Genomic DNA, 26,437 nt, shown 5'->3' on the forward strand with positions numbered 1-26,437 from the left:
AATAACATATAATTAACATAATAATCTGACATTGCAGATAAACGAAACCAAATGGAAACCAACAAAAAGGAAAAGAAGCTAAAAATAACAAAAATATATAAAAATATAAATAAAATGAAAATGCCTAATGACGTCACACCGCAAAGAATAAGAGGAAAACTCAATATAAATATTGTTGGCAAATTCGCAAATAAGCGCAAAAAAATAAAAGCAAAAGCAGAAAAAAATTTTTTTCTTTTTTTCTATCTCCTTCTTATATTAATTCTTATATGCATTTCAAACGATTGAGTAATTATACGTATATAGATACATACATACAAACATTTCTGCCACATACATACTAACATATGTACTATGTATGTGTGCGTATATTTTTATGTTCTTATGAAAAGGAATTGTGCTAGTAATAATCCAAACCAATAATGTATATATGGAATAAATTTTAATATTTGATTTGTAGATTTAAGCCACAAAAAAACTATTACAGCGATAGAAAGAGAGGGGAAAAAAGTAAAAGAGAGTGAGAAAAAGAAAATGTTTTCGTTTTTTGATTGTATAAGTTACGTTTTTTTTTTTTTAAAAAAATCACAATCATTTAAGTAAAAAAAGGAGAACTTACAAAATGTTGCTATACGCTTTATTTAAAACGTTATCATATAAAATAATGATTTTGCATTAATATTAACGAAATATAGTGTTGCCATAATTTTTTATACTTATCATTTACTAGCATTTTAATCATATAACATATGTAACCAAACCAATCTTGTTTATAATTTAAGTAGTTACGCACAAAGCTTAACGCAATCGCTTAACCGCTGTTCAATATAAGCTTACTTTTAACTTACCGAAATTTCTCAATCGGCTTAGAAAATTTTAAAAGTAGCAAAACTTTTCTAAGAAATTTCTTCGTACATCTGGAATTCATAAGTAACTTGTCTAAGAATTTTCTTCCCCTTTGCCTTTTCTAAATTCTAGTCGTCCATGTATAATTCTTAAAAGCTGGGCAACTCTGGTTTTTTTTTACAAATAATATTGTACTTTTTTTCTTTTTATGATTATTATTGGCAATTTAATATCACACTTTATGCACTTTCATAAAAATATGTACATACGAATATATGGGTATACCGTATGACCCTCGAAAATACAATGTTTAAATATGTATATAATCAGTAATGATTTACGAACAATATCAGAGAAACAAAAAATAACCGGAGAAAAAAAATCCCTTAAACATAAAAGCATGTGTTTGTGCATACATGCATAAATGTTATGTTTTTAGGAAATTTACAACTCTCTTTGATTTTGTCCTTTTTCTCTTTTAGTTTCTGTGTATAAATTTTTTTTTCTTTCTCTTTATTTTAGAATTTTTCTCTCTCTTTCTTTTATTTTTTTTTATTTCCTTTTTGTTTTTTAAGAATACTCTCAATTCGTCCTTTTTTTATAATTTTGATAATGTTTTTGTTTTTTTTTTTTTTTGGAGATTGAACCGTAAAATCTTGACGACATAGGGTTGATGTGCGAAAAGGAAAATAATTATAAAGTGTTGCCAAAAAAAAAAATTTTAAATGTGCATAAATTTATAAAATTTTACTTTGATTTCATAACTTTATAAAAAGTATTAATGAATAATTGAATAACTTTGAAGAGAGATAGAGATAGAGAAGGAGAGAGGGAAAAAATTGATGTATAAGGATTTAAATTTCTAGAATAAAATGGTTTATATTGCTTCTTTAATTAATAAGGGAAGGAACTGACTGAAAAATTCAGTTAAAAACAATTATTAATTGAAAAAAATGGAAACAAGTATAGAATATAAACTTGAAACCTGGCAAGGAATTCCATTTATGTAACTGTTAAATGAAAAAATCATTGACATGGCAGGTTCTCTCAGAGAACAAGCAAAAAGGAGAGAGAGAGAGTGTTTATCTAGTAATAAAATAACTGAACTGAAATAAGAATTGAAAAGAAGAGAGAAGAAAATTAATATAAAATATTTTGTTTTTTCCTCCTTTTTTCTACTATGGTGTATAGAAAAAATCCTGACAGAAATATTTCAATTTCAGTTAAACCAAAAAATATTTTTAGTCTAGTTTATTCCACATTCATCACATAACCATTAAAAAATCAAGCATTTTTCATTTTAATTCTTTATATTCAATTTAAGTTTTTTAACCATTCATACACAAAAAAAAAAAAACAAAAAAAAAAGCAAACAAAAAAACTTTAAAATTTTAAAGGAAAGAAATAAAAAACCCTTAATAAATCTGATAAAAAAAAATAAAAAAAAAAACAATAAACAATGTGAAAATTTAATCAAAAAAAAAAAAAAATAAGAGTGAAAGACAACAACAAACGAGAGTTTAAAAAAATAAATCAATAAACGTGAAAATTTTAGGGAATTTTGAAAATCAAAAATAAAAATAAAATCTAATTTTTTTTCTGGTTCTTCTGCGTATAGTTTTTTTTTTTTGTTATTTGCTCTGATTTTGAAAAATTTTTGTACGACTATTTTTATCCTTATTTTTTCGGGAAAATATTGAAAATTCGTGGAAATTCTCCTAGCATTTCTTTTAAAATGTGAAAATTTTTTTATCAAATATTGAAAATTATTTTCAACTTCAGTTGTTAAAGCGAAAAAAAAGAAGACGTGGATTCCGTGAATTTAATTGAAATTTTAATCAAAAATAATTATACAAGCACATATACATACATACCATTTAATACACCAATAATATTTTCCCCAAAAACCCAAATAATTTTAGAAAAATTTTTAAATTTAAAAAAAAAAATTAAAAGAAATTAATGAAGTTAATTTATTCAAAGTGAAAATATAAAAAAATTAAAAAAAAAAAAATTTAAATTAACAATTTTCGATTTTTATTTTGAAATCCTTCACTTAATTTGAAAATAATTTTGAAAAACAAGAGAGCAGCATTTCTTCATATTAACTTTCGTATATGAATATGCAACAAATATTAAATAAAAATTTAAAATTCTTATATTATACATAATTATACACACATAGTATAATATATACAATACATCTAATACATAATATATACGCTTTTAAATTTAGTGAAAACATATTTATGGTAGATTCATGCATATTATTTACTATATATACCTATAAAATATTCTATACATTAATGTTATTATTGTGTATATAGCTAACTATATAAAAAATATATAAATAAATAAGAAAAAAAGAAAAGAAAGAATAGTATATTATAAATTGCATTCTCTCTATACACGCATATTATATACAACAAAAATAATATTATACCTATATAAATTTGTTATACATATATTAAATAGTGTTTTTTTAATATATAGAGCTTCAAAAGAAAATTTTTAAATAGTGTTATATAAAAAAAAAAAAAACAAGCCCACAGAATTCTATACAATCTTTTTTCTATATTAATAATATATATTATTAATATAAACATTAATTATATATATATAATTTATATATATATATATATATAAATTTTATTGGTTTTTTGTTTTATTATAAAAATATAAAATAAACTTATATTTTTCTTAAATTGCTTTTTGTACACAAGTTATTTTCTATGTTTTTAGTTTTTTGGTGTGCAATACATATATAGTATGTGTATAGTATATATAAATAAATTAAGTGCATATTTATTTTATATAAAATTTATAAATCAAAAAAATTAGTCTACATTAATACTTATATTTAAAGTAACAATATATAAAAGTACATTTAGAAAAAGCTTATATATTAAAATTAAATTAAATGAGGAATAATGAATTAATATAACAACGTATATGTGTCAGTATAACAGTATATGTATATAAAAGAAATATTTACTTAAAATATTAAATGTACATAATAAACGTATTCAAATATTGAGAAAAATAAAAATTTTATAACAATATTTAATAGTAATAATAAAAGTAAATTGCAACAAATATAAGTAACAACAATTAACAGCTACAAAATATACAATATACTTAATATAAAATAATTTATGTTCAACTAGAGAAGTATTAATATAACAATTTTTCATACAAGAAATTCTATATATATATATGCATAATTTGTATATATATCCTTATAATTATAAATCTTATATCAAAAAACTTATTACAAATAAGTGAAAATTGTAAGGCAATTTTTTGTTTTCTTATTCTACGCTATACAAAAAGAGAGAGAAAAATACATAATTTTCATTTTTTTTTTTATTGTGTAAAATTGTGCATACATAATTATTAATAATTATTATAGACTATACATAGTATACAAACATTGTATGTATATATAAATTTGTGTATAAATGCTTATAAAAAATAAAAAAACGAAAAATTATTGAAAACTAGGAGAACTAAATCTTTTATTGTTATGCACATTTAAAAGTGCATATATACAGACATAATAGAATATTTTATGTCCTTACAAAAAGGATATTAATATTATATATATACATAATATATAATATAATATACAAAAATAGTGAATCATAAAAATATTCACAATATACAAATTATATTTCATAATATTGCTTATTGCTTATTTTTAAAAAAATTAAAAAAAAAATTAACAAGGATTTACAAAAAAAAATATTTCTATAAGCTTACATTTTTTTTTACAAAATATAAATTATAATTTAATATATATAAAATATTTTTATATATTCGTAATAAAGTAAGTAAATAAATTAAAAATGTGAAAAGAAAATTAGGGTATTTTATATGCAGTAAATTTGCAGTAAATTTGACAATTGAATACTACTTGGACTACTTAAAACAGGTATTTTTGAAAATGCGAAAATTTATTACAAAAGCATTTTCAAAAATACTTTTACACATAAACAGAAAATTATGAAAATTTTTGGAATTCGTTTTTGTATGATTACATCAATTAAAATAAATTATAAAGCTTAAACTTTGTCGAAATCTACTAAAAATACGAAATAGGCTAAAAAAATATGCATAAGACATTATGAGTACTATGAAATATTCATCAATAATGTGAAATTAATCCTGATTTTGTGAAAATTTCAAAATTAAAAGAGAATTGAGTAATGTAATTACATTTTAATTTTATTTGTCAAGAAGTAATTGTAGAATTTAATACTGAACTGCCCATTAAAGGGTATTAATTAACCTCTTAAATTATCAAAACGCAGTTAAAATTACAGTTTGTAACAATTATTCTTAAAAATTTCTTGAAATATTTTCTTGAATTTATTTGCTACTTAAAATTAAATCCCCTAATTCTAATGTTTCCCGCAGTAATAAATTTACAATAACAATATTGGCAATTCTAGTATTAATATTCTTATCACTATATTAATCAATTAGTGTTAAACCTATTATTTATTCTTACAATTTCACTTATTGTATTACCTTTGTTACGACTTCGTTAGAATTTACAAGTAGATTTACGGTACTTCTAAGTACCGATTAATATTTCTTTACTATAAATACTTAATTTATTCTTAAAAATTATTTATAAAGAATGTTATCTAGTATGTTACATACAAAAACGAATTATATTGTTATACATAATTTAAATAATTATAATTTTTTATAATAATTAGCAATTACACCATATGCAAAATAACAGCAAAAAAAACTAAAATTATAAATATTGAAATGAAACAAAAGTATTATATAAACTTATTATATATTAAATTAAATATATGAAACAAAGTCTTATAATATATAAAAGTCTCTTTTTTTTTTTTGAAAAAATTAAACGAACATTTATATGTATGTATATATTTTATCTGCTATATATATATAAATAAGTATTTTGGGAATAAAATGTCAATTATTGTATTTGTAAATAGAAAATAATATAAAACAATTTAATAGTATGTATTAATAAAAATAATAATTTATAAACTAAAATAATTAAAAAATACAAAAAGAACAACTGAACAAAAATTTCTTAATGAAATATAACGAATTAACTGAATAATCAACTATACGAAATTAAAATTACACCACATTCTTAATGATTTTATTTAATAAATAATATTTGTATAATATTATATATCTTATTATTTGATAAATCTAACATACATATAACAATTTTGTATTATTAAAAACGACGAGCAATACATACATTTTATAATATTGTATATAAATTCAAAAAAAAAGCAAGTATATAGTATATAACAGAAGTGAATTTTTCATTTCAAATGTTATATAAATTTTTTTCCGCGCAGTGTATTCAAAACTCTACATACATAACATATGCATTATTATATAATTAACAATACAAAAATATTATAGCTGTACTTACATTATTAAAATCAACGCTAAAATAAAATTATTTTGTACAATTAAAAAAAAAAATACATATATAACAGTATACCAGAATACATTTCGATTACATTAAAATGCAACGAATTTTTCATTATATACACACACATACATAATTCAAATTCATATTAAAATGTTAAATATAGTGAAAGTAATAGTAATACAACAATTTCGTACAATATTTTAATGCAAAACAATTAAAATTACTTAAAATTATTAATTTAATTATTTGAAAACTTAAATTTAAAAGTGAGTCCAAATTTAAAAAAAAGTCTCCGAAAATATTCCAAAAAGTCTCCAAAAACAACATTCTCCAGTATCCATAAAATTATATCCGTATCGCTACAATACCGAACTTAACATGCTTTCCTAAAAAAATAAATTAGTGCATAAATTTCATGTAAATATTGATATATAATATATAACAATAAAATTGAATAAAAAAAAGCAAATATATTCAAAAATTAAAATAAAAAAATATTCTCAACTTAAAAATATAAAATCAAATTCTTAAAGAAAATAATTCAAACAATATTGATGTTTGTTGCTTGTAGATACTGCAAATACAACATCAGATGATGAAGATAATGAATTTTATGACGCTCAAGAAGAAAATCTAAAAGCCGAAACACCAGATGAAAATTCATTTATATTAAAATTTCAAACAAGACGACGTTCTAGAGACGGTGGTAGCTCATCAGAAGGTGAAGAAAAAAGTGAAACGAAGCAGGTAAATTCGCGGGTAAATATTCAAAGAAATTTTTATTTATTTTATTTTTATGTTTTTCTTTTGTTATTTTAAGTTTTAATTTTATAATTATTTTTTCAATTATTATTTGATTAAAGTTGTTTTTTATTTTAATTTCAATATAATGTAATGTTCTAAAATCGCTGCCCTCAGATTTGCAGTTATGCAATGTTAATGCACAATTTTGCTGTAAGAGTTGCAATTATTGAATTCAGCTTATGAATTGCAGTTGCTGAATTGTGTATCAATGCAGTATTATTGCATTTTTTGAGTTTTGAAATTGCATCTTCTGTTGATTATTGAAATCTTGGAATATAAATCTGACATGGTTTTATTTATACAGCAATTAAAATTATATTGCTGAATAGCTGAATTAGAAAATTTGATATTCAGTCTTTATTTAGGCAGGCGTCCATAATTTTTGTAAAATCAGAAATTTGTTTTAGTATAATTACGATTGGCACGATAAAATTATTTTCAAGACTTCTTTTCTGAGAGTACCTTCACTTCGGTTATGTAATAAATACATTTTAATTTTTATTAATTAATAAATTTCTCACAAATTTAATTTTTTTGAAATTAAAATATAAAAATTTTTTACACATTATTTCCATTATTTTTTTTACCTGTTGTATTTTCCGCCGTTTTAACTTTATTTTCTTTGTTGTTTGCTGATGATGCGTTTATCGTAGAGAGAAAAGAGAAAAAAAACCTTTCAATTCAACCTAGATAAATTTTATTTTTAGATACCAAATTTCTTTTATGCTTCATTTCTCCTCTTGCTCCTCTCTTTGTTCTCTCTTTTCTTTATATTTTAAGTTTTCATGTTATTCATATGAAATCAACATAACATTTTGCTCCTTTCTTGTCACATTCTCTTTCCTATTTGGCTCTTTCCCATCTCTTTTGTTCTGTTGTTGTATTCATGTATGCAAAATAAATAAAAAGAAAAAGTTATTACAAAACTGACTGTTATTATTACGATATGATAGTTATGTAACGAATATATGAGAAGAATAAGAATGCTTTTTGCTTCAAATTTTTTCACTTTAATAAAAGCCCTAAAACGACAGAATAATAAAAAAGAATGTTTTTTTTTGATGGGAAACAAAAAAAAAAAGTTTTGTAACCTTCTCCAAATTTTTTTTTTCTCTGTAAGGAGGGGTTGAAAATAAATGACCTATAATTTAACTCTTAAATTTAACCCCTATGCATTATAAGGATGCCACTTGCAATTTTTCAATAATTTTATTTTATTTTACATGTTGTTTGAGATGGTTGTAATAATCTTATTTCACATTTTCAGTTTTAGTGTGGTCATTGTAACACAAGTTTAGTTAAATGTGACAAGCTTATTTCAGTGTGTTTTGTTCTCATTTTTTAACATGATTGCATAATTGTAGGGGTAATAGTATTTTTCTTATTTTATGAACAACCACTATCTGTTAAGCTTACAGTTTTCTAACTAAATGTTTTAAATTTATGCTTCTGATCCGTAATCCCCCATAGTTCATAGAGTATTAACTTATAGAGTGTGACGGGGTGTTAACTGTTATTATTTTCAATTATTTTTATTTTTTTTTCTCTTTTTTTGGTTGTGGTTCTGTGTTAATTCATAAAATTACAAACAAATCTTGTTTTAACCATTTTACAAGATTGTTTTATTCAATATACGATCATGTACTAAAAATACATTCTACTTTTAAGAGTGTACTACTTATATTAAATATAAAAATTGTTCTCTTTTTATGTATTACTTTAAGAGTCATTAAATAAAATAGGGTCATTAAATAGCACAGGGTCATTAAAGTAGAGTCATTAAAATATATGTATGCGAAAAATTTCTAGTACATTTATGTGTGTGTTTTAATGCACAAAAGGATATTAGAATGTGTTTATTAACTTTTTCTGTTTTTTTTTTTAAGAATGAGAGGCTTTTTATATCTTTTGACATGGTTTTATTAAAGGAAAATAATGTTATTTACAGATATAATATTAGGAATCAACAATCTAATATATTTCAAACAATAGGTCAAACATACTATTTAACGACAAATCTCAGAAATTTGGGTATATCGTATACGTATAAAATTCAGATTATTTTTTTCGTATCTATGAGTCTTTTGTATTATTATTGTACTTAAATGTTACTATCGAATATATCGGTAAGGTCGTATCGCAAAACTATTCAGCAAGTGGTACTTATATACTGAATTGTTGTGTATTATTCACCATATCGCCTAATTGTGTTGTGATAACAGTACTGTAATTCGAATGTTAGGAAACTTAGTGGCAGAGGTCTCTAGTGTAGTAGAATTTTTGGTTAGTAATTTTGGTATTGAATTATGTTCACGAACTTTAATTAATTTCGACCTCAATAAACGTTTTTCGTCTAAGAATTTTCGAATAATGATGTTATTAAAAGGAATTCACCACAACAAATAAACTATAATTTTGACTTTGATTTAACACTTTGACTTTTTTTAGAATAATAAATTTTGACTTTTCTTTTTAGGTTATGTTGCATTACGTCAATATTTTTAATGTACTTTTCAGTATGGTAAAATCTTTTCTTATATTTAATGTGAAAACTTAAGCTTGTCTAAAAGACATAAATTATCTATGATATTCGATAACTTTAGAAATTTGTCGAAACTTTATTTTTAAAATAAAAAAAAAATAATTTTCTATTTTAGCATTCACCTACATTCAACACATAGCTGAAGGTTAAATAAATAAAAAAATTTGCAAACCCAAAAACAAAAAAATTTCTACCAAAAATATATCAAAAGCAACAAGAATTGATTAAGGATAATCCATTTGAAATATTTATTGATGGATCGAATTTAAATTTTACAATATATGAGATTTGTGTTTATTTTAGTGACCTTGTTCATTAAATAATTAATGATGTTTCTACATACTGGTTTTCAACAAGTTTTTATGTGATTTTACACAGGATTTCGATAAATTTTTAATGGATTCATTTTTCTTTGTTGTTAATTGAATCTTTATAAATTTATTATATGGTAAAAACAGGCAATATGTTAGGCCATTGTTATTACATTAAAAATTTATTGATTTTTAAATTTTAATATTTCAAGTTGCCATTTTAGTTGTCTGTAACATTTTGTTAACAGCTCTATTTTCATGACATTATTGTGTCATTATTGTTTGTGATTTTTGTGTAAATTATTGATTGCATACAGGATTACATTTGAATTGAATATGTTGTCAAAGCATGAAACATATTGTTGAAGTGGCACTTTTATGCAGAGCAGTACTCTTTTGTTAATAATTTTGGAAATCCATGCTATTTTTTCGCCTTTTACATTTGTTATTTTATATTTTTTATTCTAGGGTAAACCACTGTCGATAACAATACCGAGATATTTGTACACTTTAACTTTCTAAATTTTAATACCATTGTACCCGATTGCCTGATTACTGGAAGGTTTGACCTGAAATAGTATGTGTATAGTTTAGTTAGCATTGATTGTTAATTTATGTTTAGATATTCAATAAATTTTATAAATTGTTCCCATATCGGTGTTTATAAGATTTTGTAGGCAGGAGCAATTGCTTTCTCATCATCGGAAAACGTTAATGGCACGTCATGCAATTTCAAATTAAGAAGGGCATTGTCACATTGATATAAAGTGATTGATGTTTTGCTCTATTCAATATTTGCTGTTTCAAATTATTCAAACACAAATATTTTTATTTTTATCTTTTTTTTAAATTTTGAGTTTAGTTAAACATTATGAAAGCAATCTTACTTTAAATCGGTTTTTTATTCCAAATTTACTTTTAAAATCAAATATCAATTAGATACTTGCTTCGTTACTTCTATTTTATTATTAAAATTATTATTTAACAATTTAAAATTAAAAATTTAAGAAAATGGCAAAAGAAATGATGAGGATTTAAGGTTTTCTCATATTTCTTCAAAAAAAAAACAAAATTTTTTTCTTATCCTTTGTATGAAATACGAGAAAAAACAGCGGAATTTTCTTCATTTTAATCCTTTAAATTAGCATATTTAAGATCTATATAGTTTATTTTGCGTATAGGCGTATGTGAGGTAAAGAGTATTTAAATTCTCAAAAATGTGTATGTGTGTATACATTCTGTTTTTGCAATAAATAAATATCGCGTGTCGTGTTGGCATGTTTGTTTTTTTTTTTTAGGAAAAAATTTCCTTTTTACGTACATTGAGAAAATATTCCACCATAAGCATATTTAATAGATTATATGACTATACATACATATACTTAATTTACATACTTACATAGTCCAATATATACTTTTTATTATAATGTTGTAATTTTTTAATTTTTATTTTCTTAAACGTTACAACATATTAACGAGTATAAAAATATAGGTTGGTCTAAATGAGAGCTATAAAAGCGTAGAAATTTTTATTTTATGAGTAAATATTAAATATTTCCTTTGAAAATTAGAGCTCTCGTCGTCGTTCCTCTTCTCTCTGTATATACTCTACACACATTGATGTTCCTTTTATTGTATATAAAACTTCTATGTCTCTATAAAATTTAAAAGGTTCTCCTCATTTCCCACTCATTTATTTATTTATTGAATTGGTGGGGTTTTTTTTTTTTTGTTGTGATGGGCTGCTATATTAACCCGTGGGTAAAATATACCTGAAAAAGAAAAGGTGGATATGAAACGTTTTACTTTTCATTCAAAAAAAAATTATTAAAAACTTTTTTAATATTTTTTTGTTGTTGTGTGTTTGTGTTGTGTTATGAATTTGAGAGTATGTTCTTTGTATTCGCGTATTTTTGTTTTTGTTGTATTATTATATTTCTTGTAATATGTTATCGGTAACAAAAATTTTTATCATAACTTTTTTATTCTTATTCTTTCACAATTTACCTTTTTCACCCCAATGTAAACATATCAAAATGTATGAAACAGGTATATTAGGCAAAAAGTCTGACTGTTATAAATTATTGTTTCAACAAAAGTTAAATTTTAGAATGGGAGGGAGGGGGGAGAGGTGGGTGAGGAATATTCTAACTAGATTATTGTATACATTTATTTTACAGGTGACAAAAAACATGTTGAATACATGATTTTATTACAAAACTTTTTCTTCTTGATGCTTGTTATAACAAAAGTTCTTATGTAAGTTTATTGTAATATTATTGTAGTTAGAAAGATGAATACAAAGGTCGTGTATGTTTTTTATTTTTAAAATAGGTAGGATTTAGTTAAAAATGAAGTTTTTATGCCAAAAATATATTTAGTTTGCTTTTTCACAATTTATGAAAAATCGATAATAAAATAATTTTTTGACATATTTAAATCTTAAATATCAAAATAATGGCTTTTGCTAAATATATAATCCCATAATTACCTCCAGAGTTTCAATGCACTTTGCACTTTAAATGGAAATTTTGTATAACACTGTTGCAACAGTTTTTTTTGCATTGAATCTGTCAAAAAGTATTTGGGAGGAATAGTCATTCGAGTAGATGACTTTGTATCCAAATAAGTATATTTAAATATTAAAATTTCTTTAGAGCTTATGACGAAAGAAATGTCGTCATACAAAAAAAAGTTGTTAAAATTTCATTCAATTGCAGTGTAAACGAGTAGAAATATTTTTGATGTGTAGGTAGTGTAAAATTTTATTTTAGTTCGTCTTCTATAAAATGATCGAATAAAAAATCTTATATTATGTACATAGGTACATAACATGCATTGGGGGAGCTCTAAACTTGTAAAAGTATTTTAATTTTGTTTTTTATTTATTTATTAATATTAATTTTTTTTTACCTTCTATTTAGATGTTATCGTACATCTTAAAAGTATAAAAATAATTCCTTCAAAATCTACTTAAGAAAAAAAAAAAGAAAAATTTTTTTTTCAAGGATAATTCTATTTTCTTTTTTTTTTATCAGAATATCTAGGAGAAAAAATCATCGTTATGCATAAGGGTTAATTTTATGAGCTTCTTTCTCTCTATCTCTTGCTCTCTCTTTATAAGTTACAGTCGAATTTTCTTATATTGAATTAAAGTTAAATTTTATTACAAAAGTGGATTAGGTAAGGTTGATGAGGTCCCCGGAAGGGTACATCTAGGTCATTTTAGGCTCGTTGATGTACTAGCGGATCTCTCCTTTTCCGTTCCTCATTTGAACCAGTTCGAACTCTTCAGAAACCGGCTAAGATATCTCACATTTACATTAGAATTTTGTGAATTCAATTTATTAAGAAGCATAAATAAATTTTCAGGATTTGTATACATAATATAAAAATCTTGTGTTCCAATCATCTAGAACGGGTACATGGAACTGCAAGTAAATGTTTTGGAGAATGAATTTTTCTTTTTGACATGATTTTCTCCGTTTCTTCGTTCGAAAATTATTTTTTGAAAGCGAGGTTTTACTGTAATTTTGTAGAACCAAGAATTTGTATCGCAAATTTCTTTTATATTCCCTTTATTTTTTATTTTTTGGTTCTTCATCTTTAAGTGTATATTGATATTAATTATTTTTAACATTAGGTCCTAAAATAGAAGTTTATATTTTATTTTTATTTTACTTTTCTTTCCTTCTAATTAAATTAACTAAGCTGATAAGGTAGACTAGTGTTAAGCAAATTCAAAATTGAACAAACGAGCTTAAGAATTTTGTATAATTTTGTCCAGTTTACCCAGAGTTGAAAACCTTAACACACAATTTTTACCTAAAATAAATCAATTTTTTTATTTCATTGTCAATAATTTGATAGTTACTTAGGGTTGTCTTTATGTATAATATTCGACAATAGGTGACCAATGTCGCGATTTGAAAGGGAAAATGTTTCTGAGGATTGTACACACAGGTTTATGTTTGTAAGAGGTTCTGTGATTATAAAAGGTAAAAATATGTAAGTGTGAGTTTTTATTCAACCCGAAATACTTAAATGGAAAATCATAAATTTTGAGTACTTTAAACATTAATTTCCTTTTTCTTTTAATTTTTTAAATTATTTTTAATTAACGAATAATTAAAAAAATTTTTTAAGTTTGGGGGTTTACAGAAATATTAACCAATAATTAACTTTAACTTAATTTTTTTAATAACCATAAAATTGCTATTATAATTAATTTTGTTTTACATGAAATTTATTTTAGGTATTAGTTGTATCACGAGAGGAAGATATGTCGAATAGTAAAGACGTTTTAGATCGGGTTAATAATTTACCGTCGGGAACATTTGGTCATAATAGTATTCAATCAATAAGACCGGCTAGAATACGTCGAACACGTGTACCTGATAAACCAAACTATCCATTAAATTTATGGTCAATAATGAAAAATTGTATTGGTAAAGAATTATCGAAAATTCCAATGCCAGTTAATTTCAACGAACCTTTATCAATGTTACAAAGGTATATAATTAATTTTTCGATTTAAAATTAATTTATATTAATATTTATATGAAATTTTAAAATTTATTTATTTTAGATTAGCGGAAGATTATGAATATTCTGATTTACTTGATATAGCAGCAAAATGCACAGATCCATGTGAACAATTAGCATATGTAGCAGCATTTACAATTTCAAGTTATTCAACGACAGCAAATCGCACAGGAAAACCATTTAATCCATTATTAGGTGAAACATATGAATGCGATCGCACTGATGATCATGGTTGGAGGTATATATCAGAACAAGTATCACATCATCCACCGATGGCAGCAATACATTGTGAGGGTAGAGGTTGGACATGTTGGCAAGAATTTACAATGACTAGTAAATTTCGTGGAAAATATTTACAAATTGTTCCATTAGGAAATGCTCATGTTGAATTTTCAGCTAGTGGTAATCGTTATACATGGCGAAAGGTATATTTAAATTAATTTTTGTTTTTTTCATTATTAATTATAATATAATTTTATATTTTTAAGGTTACAACAACTGTTCATAATATTATTGTTGGTAAATTATGGGTAGATCATACTGGTGATATGGAAATTATTGGGAATAACAATTCAAGAGGAATACAATGCCATCTTAAATATATACCATATTCATATTTTACTAGAGATACTCAAAGGCGTGTCAAAGGTGTTGTTATGAATAGTTCCGGTGAAGTTAAATGGGTTATTAATGGTGCATGGGATAATAAAATTGAAATAGCTCCAGTCATATCAACATCAGGAACTCAAGATAATCCAGTTTATAAAACAGGAAATTATAAAACAATTTGGACAAGGAAATTACCTGATCCAGAAAGTGATAAGTAAGATAATGAGAAGTCTCTTTTTTTTTTTGTTGTTGATTTTTAAATAATTTGAAATTAATTTGTTTTTTTCTTTTTTTTCGTACAGATATTATAATTTTACGGTTTTGGCCAGCCAATTAAATGAACCCGAAGAAAATGTTGCTCCAACGGATTCTAGATTAAGACCTGATCAAAGACTTATGGAAGATGGTAGATGGGATGAAAGTAATACGGAGAAAGTAAGGTAAAGTAATCTAAAAATTTATTGCTATTTTTTGCGATATTGTTCAAGATTTTTTTGCTATTTTTCTGTTTTTGATTTTGTTTAATTTATGTTGTTTTTTTAGGTTAGAAGAAAAGCAACGAGCGAAAAGAAGAGCAAGAGAGGCTGAAGCAGAAGCAGCCGCAGCACAAGGTCGACCATATCCTCCTTATGAACCAGTTTGGTTTAAAAAAGAAAAAGAAGAAGGTACCGATAATCTTATACATGTATTTAAGGGAACATATTGGGAAAGGAAAATGAAACATGACTGGTCAGATTGTCCAGATCTGTTTTAAGAAAACATTGTATAAAAAAGAAAAAAACTAAAAATTTTGAATAAGTCTTTTTGTTTCTTAAATTTTTGATTTTTTTTTTTCGTTGCTTCAAATTAATTATTAATAAAATATGTAAACTACTATAGTTATTATATAATTTTTTTTTTAATTTTTATAATTTTGAAAATAAATTAAAAAAAAAGTGTAAATTTTTTTGTTAAAATTTTTTTTTTGTCAAGAACTAGAAAAAGAACAGTTCAATTTTTTTTAAGAATTAATTAAATATGTTGTATTTTTTTTTTATGAATACCAAAATATATAAAAGGCAAAAACTGTGAAATATGAAAATAAACTACATTATAACTACATAAAATAATAAAAAGAAAAATAAGAATAATTCAAAATTAATAAAAATGCTGATTTAAATTCCTTAATTATTAAAATTAAATTATAAAATCATTGTAGGCTACTATTAAATTATTTCTTCCTAAAATATTTACATATAAATCAAAAGAAAAAAATAAAATTTAAAAAACAAAAAAAAAATAATAATTTCGCTTTCCAAAAGATTTGAAATCTGCGAATTAATTAATAAAATTTTCTGTTTTTGTTTGTATTGTATATTTTGTTGTAAAATATGTTTTTTTTTTGTATAAAAACTGAAATTAAAATTACTAGTTATAATAGTTATATTTGTAATTACAGATGCATATGTAAATTTTAATATCCGAAAATTTTTTGAAACCAACATTAATTTTACTAATATTTGAATTTCTCAATAGTTTTTTAAAAAAATTGTGGCGGAAATCATTTAAAAAAACATTTCAAAAATGTACATTTGTATTTTGAATTTGAAATGCTTGTGTAAATTTTGGATAAAATTTCATAATTTTTTAACTACTCAATTTTAATTATTGAATATTTTTGTAAGATTTAAAAAAAAATAACTATATTCAGAGTAAATCATTTTGCAATATAATTTTTTTTTTCATTTTACATTAAAGTTTTGTAAATAAAATCATAGAATTGTTTTAGATTAAGTATTTTTTTTTTAATTTAAATAATTTATAAAATAATAATTACCATAATTTTGATTCAGAAAAATTCGAGTTCCAATTGCATTCTGATTAATTATTCTTTAATATTCGCATAAGTATAAAATTGGAATAATATTTAGCACTGAAATTTTCGATTTACACTGGTTTTTTGTTTTTGTAGTCGTCATCCTTGATTCAATAATAAACTGTTGCTATTGGTACATTCTTAATGTTAGATGATTGTTAGGTTTTCTTATTGGAAAACTTCGTACCACTTGAGAAAAACTTCGTGCCACTTTTATTTTGGAATGCATTGCAGATAAAAATTCATTATTATAAAATATTACGCATTATTAATTTTTGTTTTCTTAAGTGTACTTTCAGTAAGAATATTTGACATTTAATTTCAGAGTTGCCGCTTTCGTTCATACTGTAAAAAATTGAAAATTTTATATTATACAATAACATTCTCGTTTTTTCTTTATAAACTAATGATGTGATTCATTATCATTAGTATATTACCATATAATATTTACTTATGTAATTTATGTGATAACAAAGTGAGAAATTGTGCTAAACAAAAAAAATTAAGAAATTTTTTGCTATCTCCAATCCCCAACCCCCCCCCCCCCCTCCTGCTTTTCTATTGAATTCAGTTCTTGTTTGTTGGTCATTTTTAATTTATAAATTTTCTTTATAACTTGAAAGTACAGATTATTTAATAATGAATTCGATTAAAATATAAAGAAAAAGTTATTTAATTATTCAAAAATAGCTATAATTTTTTTTTGTAATTCTAAGTCAAATTTATTATTGTTTTAAAAATAGATTTTATTCGTTATTAAAATATTGACTAAGAATTACGAATCAAATAAAATTTATTGTTTAATTAACGCTTTTTTTTAAATAAATGTAGTAGTTTCTTAATGAATAAAATATATTAAAAATTATTCAAATATAAAAGGAAATTAATATTAAAAAGATTAATTTTCTCCAAAAAAAAAAACAATGTAAAAAATAAAAAATTATTTTTTAATAAAGCCATCCAATTTTATAATTTAAGAGGCATTAAAGGTTTAATAAATAAAAAACAGGAAAATAATAAAAAAAAAACATTAAAATCGAAAAAAAATTAGTATAAAATCCACAATTTTTCTATTTTGGGAGCATTGTATTTTTCTATAAATAAATTGAAGTAAAGCAAAAAAAATTTTTTTTTTAAGTATCATTAATAATTAATCAAATTGAATAATTAATTATGAAAAAAAATCAATAGCAGTAGCAAAATTAAACAACAAAACAGAAGGAATTAAAACAAAATTTACTTTAATACAATAAACATACACAAAACATTTTGAAATGTTTTAAAATGAAAAACAAAAATTAATAAAATAATTTATAATAAGCAAAATGTTTAAATAAAACAAGAAAACAAAGAGAGCTGATGAAATAGAAAAGAAAACTTTTTACAAAAAAAAAAAAAAATTAAATTTGATAATTATTTAGAAAAAGAAAAAAATAATACCAAAAATGATAAAATATTTGTAAAATTTTAATTGTCGCTTTCTGAAAAAATAAAATTATATAAAGCAAATAAAAAATAAATAAAAAAATAAATCAATTAAAGTCAGTAGTTGTTAGCTATAATAATTATTTAAATTAATGTGAATAATATATTTATATAAAATAATAATAAAAATAAATGAATTAAATAAAACAAAAAAACCAACATTTGAAACATAATATGTGTATGTAATCGGAAAATGAACAAAAACAAAAATATTATATAAAATATAATTTGTAAAATGAAAAATAAAAGAAATGCCACTTTAGTTATTGTTGATTTGTAATTAAGTTTAAATATAAAAAAATAAAGAATTTGAATAATAATTATGTAATAATTAAAATAAAGAAAAAATAAACGAAAAATATTTCATAATTAAATCAAGACAAAAAGTAAAATTTTAATAATTCAATACAAAACAAAAAAAAAAGGAATAAAAACAAAATATATTGTATTAGACAAAATACATGGTTATATATATATATGAAAAACAAAAATAAAAAAATGAAAGAAAAGTTAATAAAAAAGATTAAAAGTAATATTTTTTTTTCTAAATTTTGTATAACTTATTTTAAGTTTTATTGAGTCTCAAATATTACTATCGAATATTTGAATGAATAAAAGAAATCTATTCGACTCGCAATATATAATACTAAACTCCAACATTTACTAGATTTCCTGGCCAGAAGCCACCATATAGGTTTTATAAATTATTAATGTACTTAATTTTTATATATTTAAATTTAGTGATCCTTTTATAAAAAAAAAAAGTATTCTATATTTTCCAAAATAACTTTGGTAATCAGTGATGTTGCGAGTTCCCTTAGCAGGCCACTAACTTTTAAAGATTGTGGTAATCTTTATTCAACAGAGCATAATTAATTTTAACTTCCTAAATTTTTGCATTAATATTCAGTATAATGCATTTCAAAATAATTATTGCACCTTTTTTCATATATTTTTAATATATCCATAATAAAAACTAAGAATTATATTTTAAAGTTGTCTTTTTCTTTAATTACAAACTCATTAATCCTAACTACATTTATAATATACAAGTAGATTTACAAATTTCCTTAAAAAATATATAATTTTTTTTTTTGTTAATTTTTATTACATTAATTTTATTTAAAATAAAAATTAAAAAAAAAAATTTAATAAATTTTCGGTTTTAAAACTGCTTCTTCTACCATTTTTGAAAAAGTTTCTCTTACTTCCTCTAATAAATTTGATGCATATAAAATTCTAGTTGCTTTCGTTCTTACTTTAGAGCCAGGCTGAAGTGAAACAACTGGAGCTGTAATTGCATCAACATGAAGTGTTGCTTGTGAATGAGCTATACGACCAAGCTGTACTAAAAATGTAACACAATCGTCCAAAATTAATGGAAAAGCCTCAGCAAATCTAATTATACACGGTAATGTTGTACGAAACATTTCAATTCTAGCATCTGATGTTAATAAACCTAATAATGTTGAAAGGGTATTTATACAAAATTTAGCAATACCTAAACTTTTTGGTAATGCATATTGTAATGATAAATGTGAAGTCAAATCTATTATAAAAATTTGTTTTTCCATTTCTGGTGTTGCTAAAATTTCTATTAAAAAATCTAAACAAATATGCATTGATGGTATTCCACGTACTGTAGTACTTAAAAGTTGTCTTGGATATGTTTGAAAATGTACTAATTTAGCAAGTGATGGTTCAGAAATAAATACTTGATGAATATATGAGCACACAATGCCGCGAATTTCTCTCAATGCCCACTCGCGTCCCGGTCTCATTTTATCATCATCGCTTTCTAAACAAGCTTCTAATAAAATTTGGACTGCAGCACTTTCTTGACATGCCACTAATGCCGTTTTTAATTCGTCACGTTCAATTTCATTTTGTAATTGACCGTTTTTATCTAAAATCGGTTTATCTTGCGTATGACGTGTTAATTGACTTTTTGAAGCTGCCAAACTTGCTTGTAAAATACGTAATACAATTATAAGAGCATCTGGACAGCGGAATACGCGTTCATCACATCTTAGAATGTGTAACGGATCAAGTAATAAATTTTCATGGGTCAAAGAAAACTTGGAAAAAATTGCGTCGGCAGGCATCAAAGCATTTATGGTCATCGTCCATAAGCGGCGGGGTAATACTGTATTTAGACGCATCCACACCCTTCTATAAAGTTCTTGTATCAAACGTGGTACTTGAATTTCTAAAACTTTTTTAATATTTGCCACAAATGTTTGGGCTAATCCCCAAATATCTGTTGGTGGTTTTCTCAACATTAATCGTAATAATTTAATAATTTTTGAAGGACATAGATGCATTTCATCAAATGCTTCCGCTAATTGCTGTTCGTGTATCTTAGAAAATTTGGATACATTTGCTAAAGAAATTAATACACTATCTTCTTCGATCCAATCATCGACTAAACTTAAATGAGGAAAATGTGTAATCAGAAGTCGTAACAGAGGATGAAATAGACCTGCATATTCGTGTTGATGCTTTTGAGCTTGTTGAAGTAAATATTTAATAGGTAACTCTAAAAAATAAAAAAAAAATATTTAAGATTTTTGAATTATTAAAAAAATCAATTTAAAACCTGATAAAAATTCCGTCGAATATGCCTTTACTTTTCTACCATTCATAATAATGTTTGGCATGTTAGCCAATCTAACATCTTCATATAAAACTAAGTAATATAATATTAGCAATTGTGATGTGATACTAGATATGGTTTCAGTTCCCGTATTTTCACTATGCTCATGAGGTGTTCCGACATTCCCTGTTGTTTGCGCGTTTCCTGGTTCATTTTTTATGTCAATACTTGTTGCAGCTAAAGCGACGTCAGTCATACTCGAATCATGCAATGAATCAATTGAATATATACGCTTTCTTGAATCTAAATGTATTCCGACAACTGAATTCCGGAAAACTCTTAGAATTTCATTTTCTGATAATGGTTTGTGTAGGTGTTCAGCATTACTTGTTTTTGTCGTTCCAGAAGTAGCAGCAGCAGCCGCTGCAGCGGCTGCGGCAGCAGCTACTCCTGCAGGATTGCCAACACTTGGTAATGTTGTATTTTGTGAATGTGGCATAATCAACGAATTCACATACACCTCTATCAAAGCCGGCATCACTGGATGCAATGGTATTGTGCAATTTGTTATTTGTTTTAAAATCCATGATTTAATTGTAACTTTATGTTTTGAAAATGCTCGTGATTTTAATAACTGGTGTATACAGTGTACAGGTAAATAACCTGGGATATTTGCATTTAAGTTTAATGTTACAGGAACTTTTACAGCATGAGCTGCAACAGTTTGTTCAGTAAATAAATCCTGTGTAAATATTTGTTTCATTCTGGTTGTATTATTTTGTCTTATTGGGATTTTCATAACAAGTGTTGAGCATACTAATTCTGCAATGGCAGATATTTGATTACTATGAAAGTGAATTGCCATTAAAAGTAGCATTTCACCAAATGACGCTGAAACACCAGATTTACTTTCGAAATATGCTTCCTCTTTTACTAACCATTGCATCCATTCTATTGCTTTTGATTCTAACTGTGAATTAAGTATTAATGATGGACAGGCAATTAACATACAGAGCCCAAGTGAAACAAAACGAATTCCAGCTGGAGTAGGTGCAGGTTTTGTAGCAATCAATTGCATGATCAAATGCAATTCTTCATCTGTAAATCTTTAACAGAAATTGAAAACTTTAATAACTTTTGTACTAGTTATGCACTTACAACGTTTATTTTTTTTAATTATAATCGGAAGGAAATAATCTGAGGCGCATGCGTTTTTTATTTTTAAGGAAAAGAAAACCACTTGTTGAATTTTTCTGCATTAATCAAATTTTCGTTTCCGTGGAAACAAAAATTCAATGCACAACACAAAAATTTCTTGTTGACGTTTTAAATTTCGTATGGTAAAAGAAGTTCATTACAAATATTGCAATATTAACAGTAAAATTTCTTATAAATTAAAACTAGAAATAAAGAAGAAATGTCAGATGATGATTGGAATTTTGATTACCCTAAAATTGCTAGAGACTCGGGCTTTAAATTTCATCAATATAATGATGGAAACATAGATTGGAGGCAAATAGGTGGAATAGACGTTGAAAAAATTCTCCAAAACCAAAATATTGAAAAACTAGATAGCGTAATAATTCATTTGGCTGAAGTACCTTTATGTCCACTATTAAACAGTAATGTGCTTGAGAGTGGTGTAGCTAAATATTTTTTATTATCACAATTAGCAATACAATATTTAATTTTTTGTAAGCGTTTTCTTGATGAAACTGTTACATCGATGAGAAGTACAGTAAGAGATTTACAATCAGAGAATATGCGTTTCAGAAAGTTGGAACAAGAACATGCAGATGACGTTCTACAGTTACATAAAGAACTTCAAAAATTAAGAAATATAAGTGAAGTCATATTTCCATGTTCTATGTGCACTAAAAATTTTGTCAGTAACGAAATGCTTAACGTTCATATTTTGAGAAAACATTCTAATGAGCTACAACGTTCCAGTGCAAATTCTACGGAAAAACGAGCAGAAAAACAAAACGATAAACAATTGATTAGCACTATTAAATTAGAATTGGAAATAAAACATTTAAAAGAACGTTTGAATGATGCTGAAAAAATAATTCGAAATCAAACATTTGAAATCACTAAGCAAATCGAAGAAATCAAAGGAACACCAAGAATTGTACAATCATCACCAGCCGCAGAGGATAAAGAGAAAATTGCTACTAAAATAACAGTTGCTACCCAGAATGAGGTAATATCAGTTAAAAATATTGGGATCCAAAGTAATTTGGTTGAAGATAAAGAAAAAGATGACATTGATACCATGGAAAAGAATCAAATTTTGGAAATATTCAAAAAAATTAATGAAAAAATCAATCAAATTGAAAAGTTCAGAGATGACGATTTGAAACTTCGGTAAGTAGTTTAAGAATTCAGTTAAATTTGAAATCGAATTTTTCTTTCAATATTCTTTAGGGAAGCTACATTATTGGAATTTGAGAATAAATTACAAAGTGTTACTGAAGCTATTGAAGAAAAACAGCAGCATAACTTAGAAATTTTAAACAAATTTTCAGATAAAATGTCGTCTTCGCAAACTTCATTAAATCCAGAGATTAATTTAGATGAATTAAAAACTTTCTTAAATGATGCAATGGAAAAAATTCAAAACGAAAATAAAAGACAATTACATCAGTTAGCAGAGAAATTCGATCAGACTTACTTAGACAAACTAAATTCTTTAAAAGCTAATGTAGATAAAGTAAGTACTATAGAAAAAAAAGACCCTGCGACTGATTTAAAGGATATCATTAATAAAAGTAAAGAAATTGCTCAACGATTAACTAACAGGAGTGAAACAGAAAGAAGTATTGCAAAAAATGAACCCAGTACTTCAAAAAGCCAGCCAGAAATAGTTAAGGTAGGACAAAAAGTTCAAAAACCAATAATCGCCAAAACAAAATTTATTTCCAAAGAAGAAGACACGATTTCAAGTGTATCAAGTCGTTCTTCTGAATCTACATCAGATGGTAGTGAAACAGAAGGTTCCGATTCAACTTCGTACGACGATAAAGGAATAGATGATAAAACGAATCGCGTATATAGAACAAGAAGCGTTGACGCTTTAAAATTACCATCAAAAAATAATAACGTTACTACTAGAGTAGGAAGCGAAAGTTCATTGAAAACTGAACCAGCAAAATTGAAGGAAAGCCCAACTATAGTTGTACCTGCACTAAATTTAAAACAACCTACACATAATATTCCCAAAATTGTAAGAAAAATGCAGGAAACTCGTCTAAGATCTATTGGTGTTTCCCCTAACGCAAAATCAATAGCAACATCATCAATGGTTCAAATTGATAAAAATCTTGCAAATATTAGAAAAACTCAAAAACGACTATTTCCAAAATTTACCGCAACAAGAAATCATTTAAAATCAATTGTTGATAAAATGGTTCAGTCAAAAACTGCCAACCAAGAAAAAACGTTAAAGGTAAAAATAACAAAATCGAAAAAACAATCGAACTTAGCAATTTCGGAGAATACTCCTTCTGGTAAATTGAATGTAGTTACTAGTGAATCGGAAACTGAGAGCTCGTCATCACCAAAATCAATTTCCAATAATGCAGAAAAAATTGAAAAGCAAGAAACTTCAAGCTCTATGCAAAATAGAGACGAATTCAAATCAAAATTGGAAAAAATCCTAAGCTCACCTATGCAAAAATTGAATAAAACATCTGTAACTCTTGAATCTGCGTCTAAAATGCCAATTCCTACACCACGTAAAAAAGTTATGTTTGATTTTCCCATGACTACAACAAAAGAAGAAGATTCCTCTTATATCAGTGACGACGATAAGAAAAATGGCAACAAAAATTTCTAATAAATTCTAAATTTTTAATTTAAATGTTATTGTACAAATTACAAATTATCTTAAGTAATTTTTTAAATTTTTGTAAACTTTTTATAACAATGAAAATTGAAAAAAAATTGACAAAAACTTACTTGATTCCCGCTATTCCTTTTAGTGCACAATAAAGTCTTAATATTGCTACAGCTTGTACTGTCGATTGTTCGGGAATTTTAGAGTTATGGGATTGTTGTACAAGACTTTGCAATTGTTTAAGTAATTCTTCACGAAATTGTTGAAGTGCATCCCCTTTACGTTTTTGGTTGGTTCGTATAAAAAGTGCAAACCATGAACGCACATTTTGATCATTACCTAATAGCAGACCAGAAGTAAAAGCAATCTAGAATAAAAATAATTCATTAAAAAATGTTTATATTAGAGATGTAGTAAAATTACCAAATCTTGTGAATCTTTTAAACTTAATTTTATCATTAATGAGGGCATTTTCATCAGATCTACACACAATGATCTTGTAGCTAATGCTTGCCCGGGATTAATTTCGCTAAGAGCATACAATACGGATAATTTTAATTTTCCGTCAGGTGTATCTTCATCAGCGGTTGATACCAAAGAATAAACAACATCTTTATAGCTATCGGGAACATTAGCAACTACCCAACATATAATTGATGGTCCATTATTAACATAAAGTAATGTTTCTACTAATTCCTGCACATTCAATAATGACGGCAATTCAGCTAAGGCTATACAAATTATATCAGTTATTTCTTCTAAATATATTTCATTATCAAACAATTCTGACTGTTTTATCAAGTTTTCATTTTGACGAGATTGTGAACTACCAGTTCCACTGTTCAAATTGTTTCCATTCAAAGCGTTCATTTCATTAACTAAAGTTTGAATATAAAATAATTCGGATAAGACGACACGAACTTTTCTTGTTACATCTGCTCGTTCAAATCCTAGTGCAATTCCGTTTTGCAAACCATGAAACTGTGCACTATCTTGCGGTTGACCAGTACCAATTTTCTGTCTTAATTGCTGCTCCTTTTTAACATCAACTTCTAATTCGTGATAATTAACTTGTAAAAGTGCTACGATATTATTAACAACTTCTATTCCAACTAATAAAGCCAGAATTTGTTTACGCGATTCCATTGATGATTGTGTTGTGTCGAGCGGTGAGAGGAGGCTCATTCGAACAAGTGATGGTAAAAATGGTCTAATTTCTCTTTCATCGTTTATAGCAGCCAACTCAGATATATTTAGATTTTGCATCGCTATAAATGCACGACTTGTTACCGGAGGCAAATTCATTATTAACTTGAATGTTGGCCTATTTTAAACTAAATCAAATCTTAAAAAAATCTCCATTAAAATCCACAACAAACAAACACTGCTTGCTTATTTTAAGGTTATGTCATTTTAAGAATTTGACAGCTTGAATCTTAATTAAGGGCTGCCATTGCAAGAAATTTTAGTTTAAAATCTATTATAACATAGGATATCCATGACGAATACAAAAATCAGTTAGATTTGAATTAAATTTAATATTTATCTAGTAACGGGAATAATAAA

At 24.8% G+C, this 26,437-nt stretch overlaps 2 protein-coding genes across 6 annotated transcripts in view; one reads left to right on the forward strand and one right to left on the reverse strand.

Annotated features, from left to right (window-relative positions):
- LOC129607728 (oxysterol-binding protein 1) overlaps positions 1-18,645 on the forward strand; it is a 92,956-nt gene extending 74,311 nt beyond the window's left edge. For 4 of the 5 annotated variants that reach the window (XM_055518891.1, XM_055518893.1, XM_055518894.1 and 1 more), the window contains 6 exons: positions 6,858-7,045; positions 14,199-14,455; positions 14,532-14,913; positions 14,977-15,311; positions 15,400-15,537; positions 15,641-18,645. In XM_055518891.1, coding sequence (XP_055374866.1) covers positions 6,858-7,045; positions 14,199-14,455; positions 14,532-14,913; positions 14,977-15,311; positions 15,400-15,537; positions 15,641-15,851 — 1,511 coding nt within the window. In that variant the 3' untranslated portion in view covers positions 15,852-18,645. The remainder of the gene's footprint in view (positions 1-6,857; positions 7,046-14,198; positions 14,456-14,531; positions 14,914-14,976; positions 15,312-15,399; positions 15,538-15,640) is intronic. The other variant, XM_055518892.1, reaches the window with a different exon arrangement.
- A 775-nt stretch (positions 18,646-19,420) lies between these two features.
- LOC129607727 (integrator complex subunit 2) lies at positions 19,421-26,267 on the reverse strand. Its single transcript, XM_055518889.1, has 4 exons — positions 25,295-26,267; positions 24,994-25,238; positions 21,037-22,139; positions 19,421-20,976 (listed from the first exon to the last, which is right to left on the reverse strand). Exons 1-4 carry the CDS (start codon positions 26,174-26,176, stop codon positions 19,586-19,588), a joined length of 3,621 nt encoding a protein of 1,206 aa, XP_055374864.1. The 5' UTR covers positions 26,177-26,267; the 3' UTR covers positions 19,421-19,585.
- Between the last annotated feature and the right edge of the window lie 170 nt (positions 26,268-26,437).

The sequence above is a fragment of the Condylostylus longicornis genome, unplaced genomic scaffold (genome assembly GCF_029603195.1).
Source record: "Condylostylus longicornis isolate FDR11 unplaced genomic scaffold, ASM2960319v2 ptg000028l, whole genome shotgun sequence".
NCBI classification, from domain to species: Eukaryota; Metazoa; Arthropoda; class Insecta; order Diptera; family Dolichopodidae; genus Condylostylus; species Condylostylus longicornis.

Coding starts and splice junctions, on each gene's coding strand:
- LOC129607727 (XM_055518889.1), bottom strand. CDS start 26,176: ATGAATTTGCCTCCGGTAACAAGTCGTGCATTTATAGCGATGCAAAAT. Junction 25,239..25,294: donor TAAAAGATTCACAAGATTTG/GTAATTTTACTA, acceptor TTTTTATTCTAG/ATTGCTTTTACTTCTGGTCT. Junction 20,977..21,036: donor TTCGACGGAATTTTTATCAG/GTTTTAAATTGA, acceptor TTTATTTTTTAG/AGTTACCTATTAAATATTTA.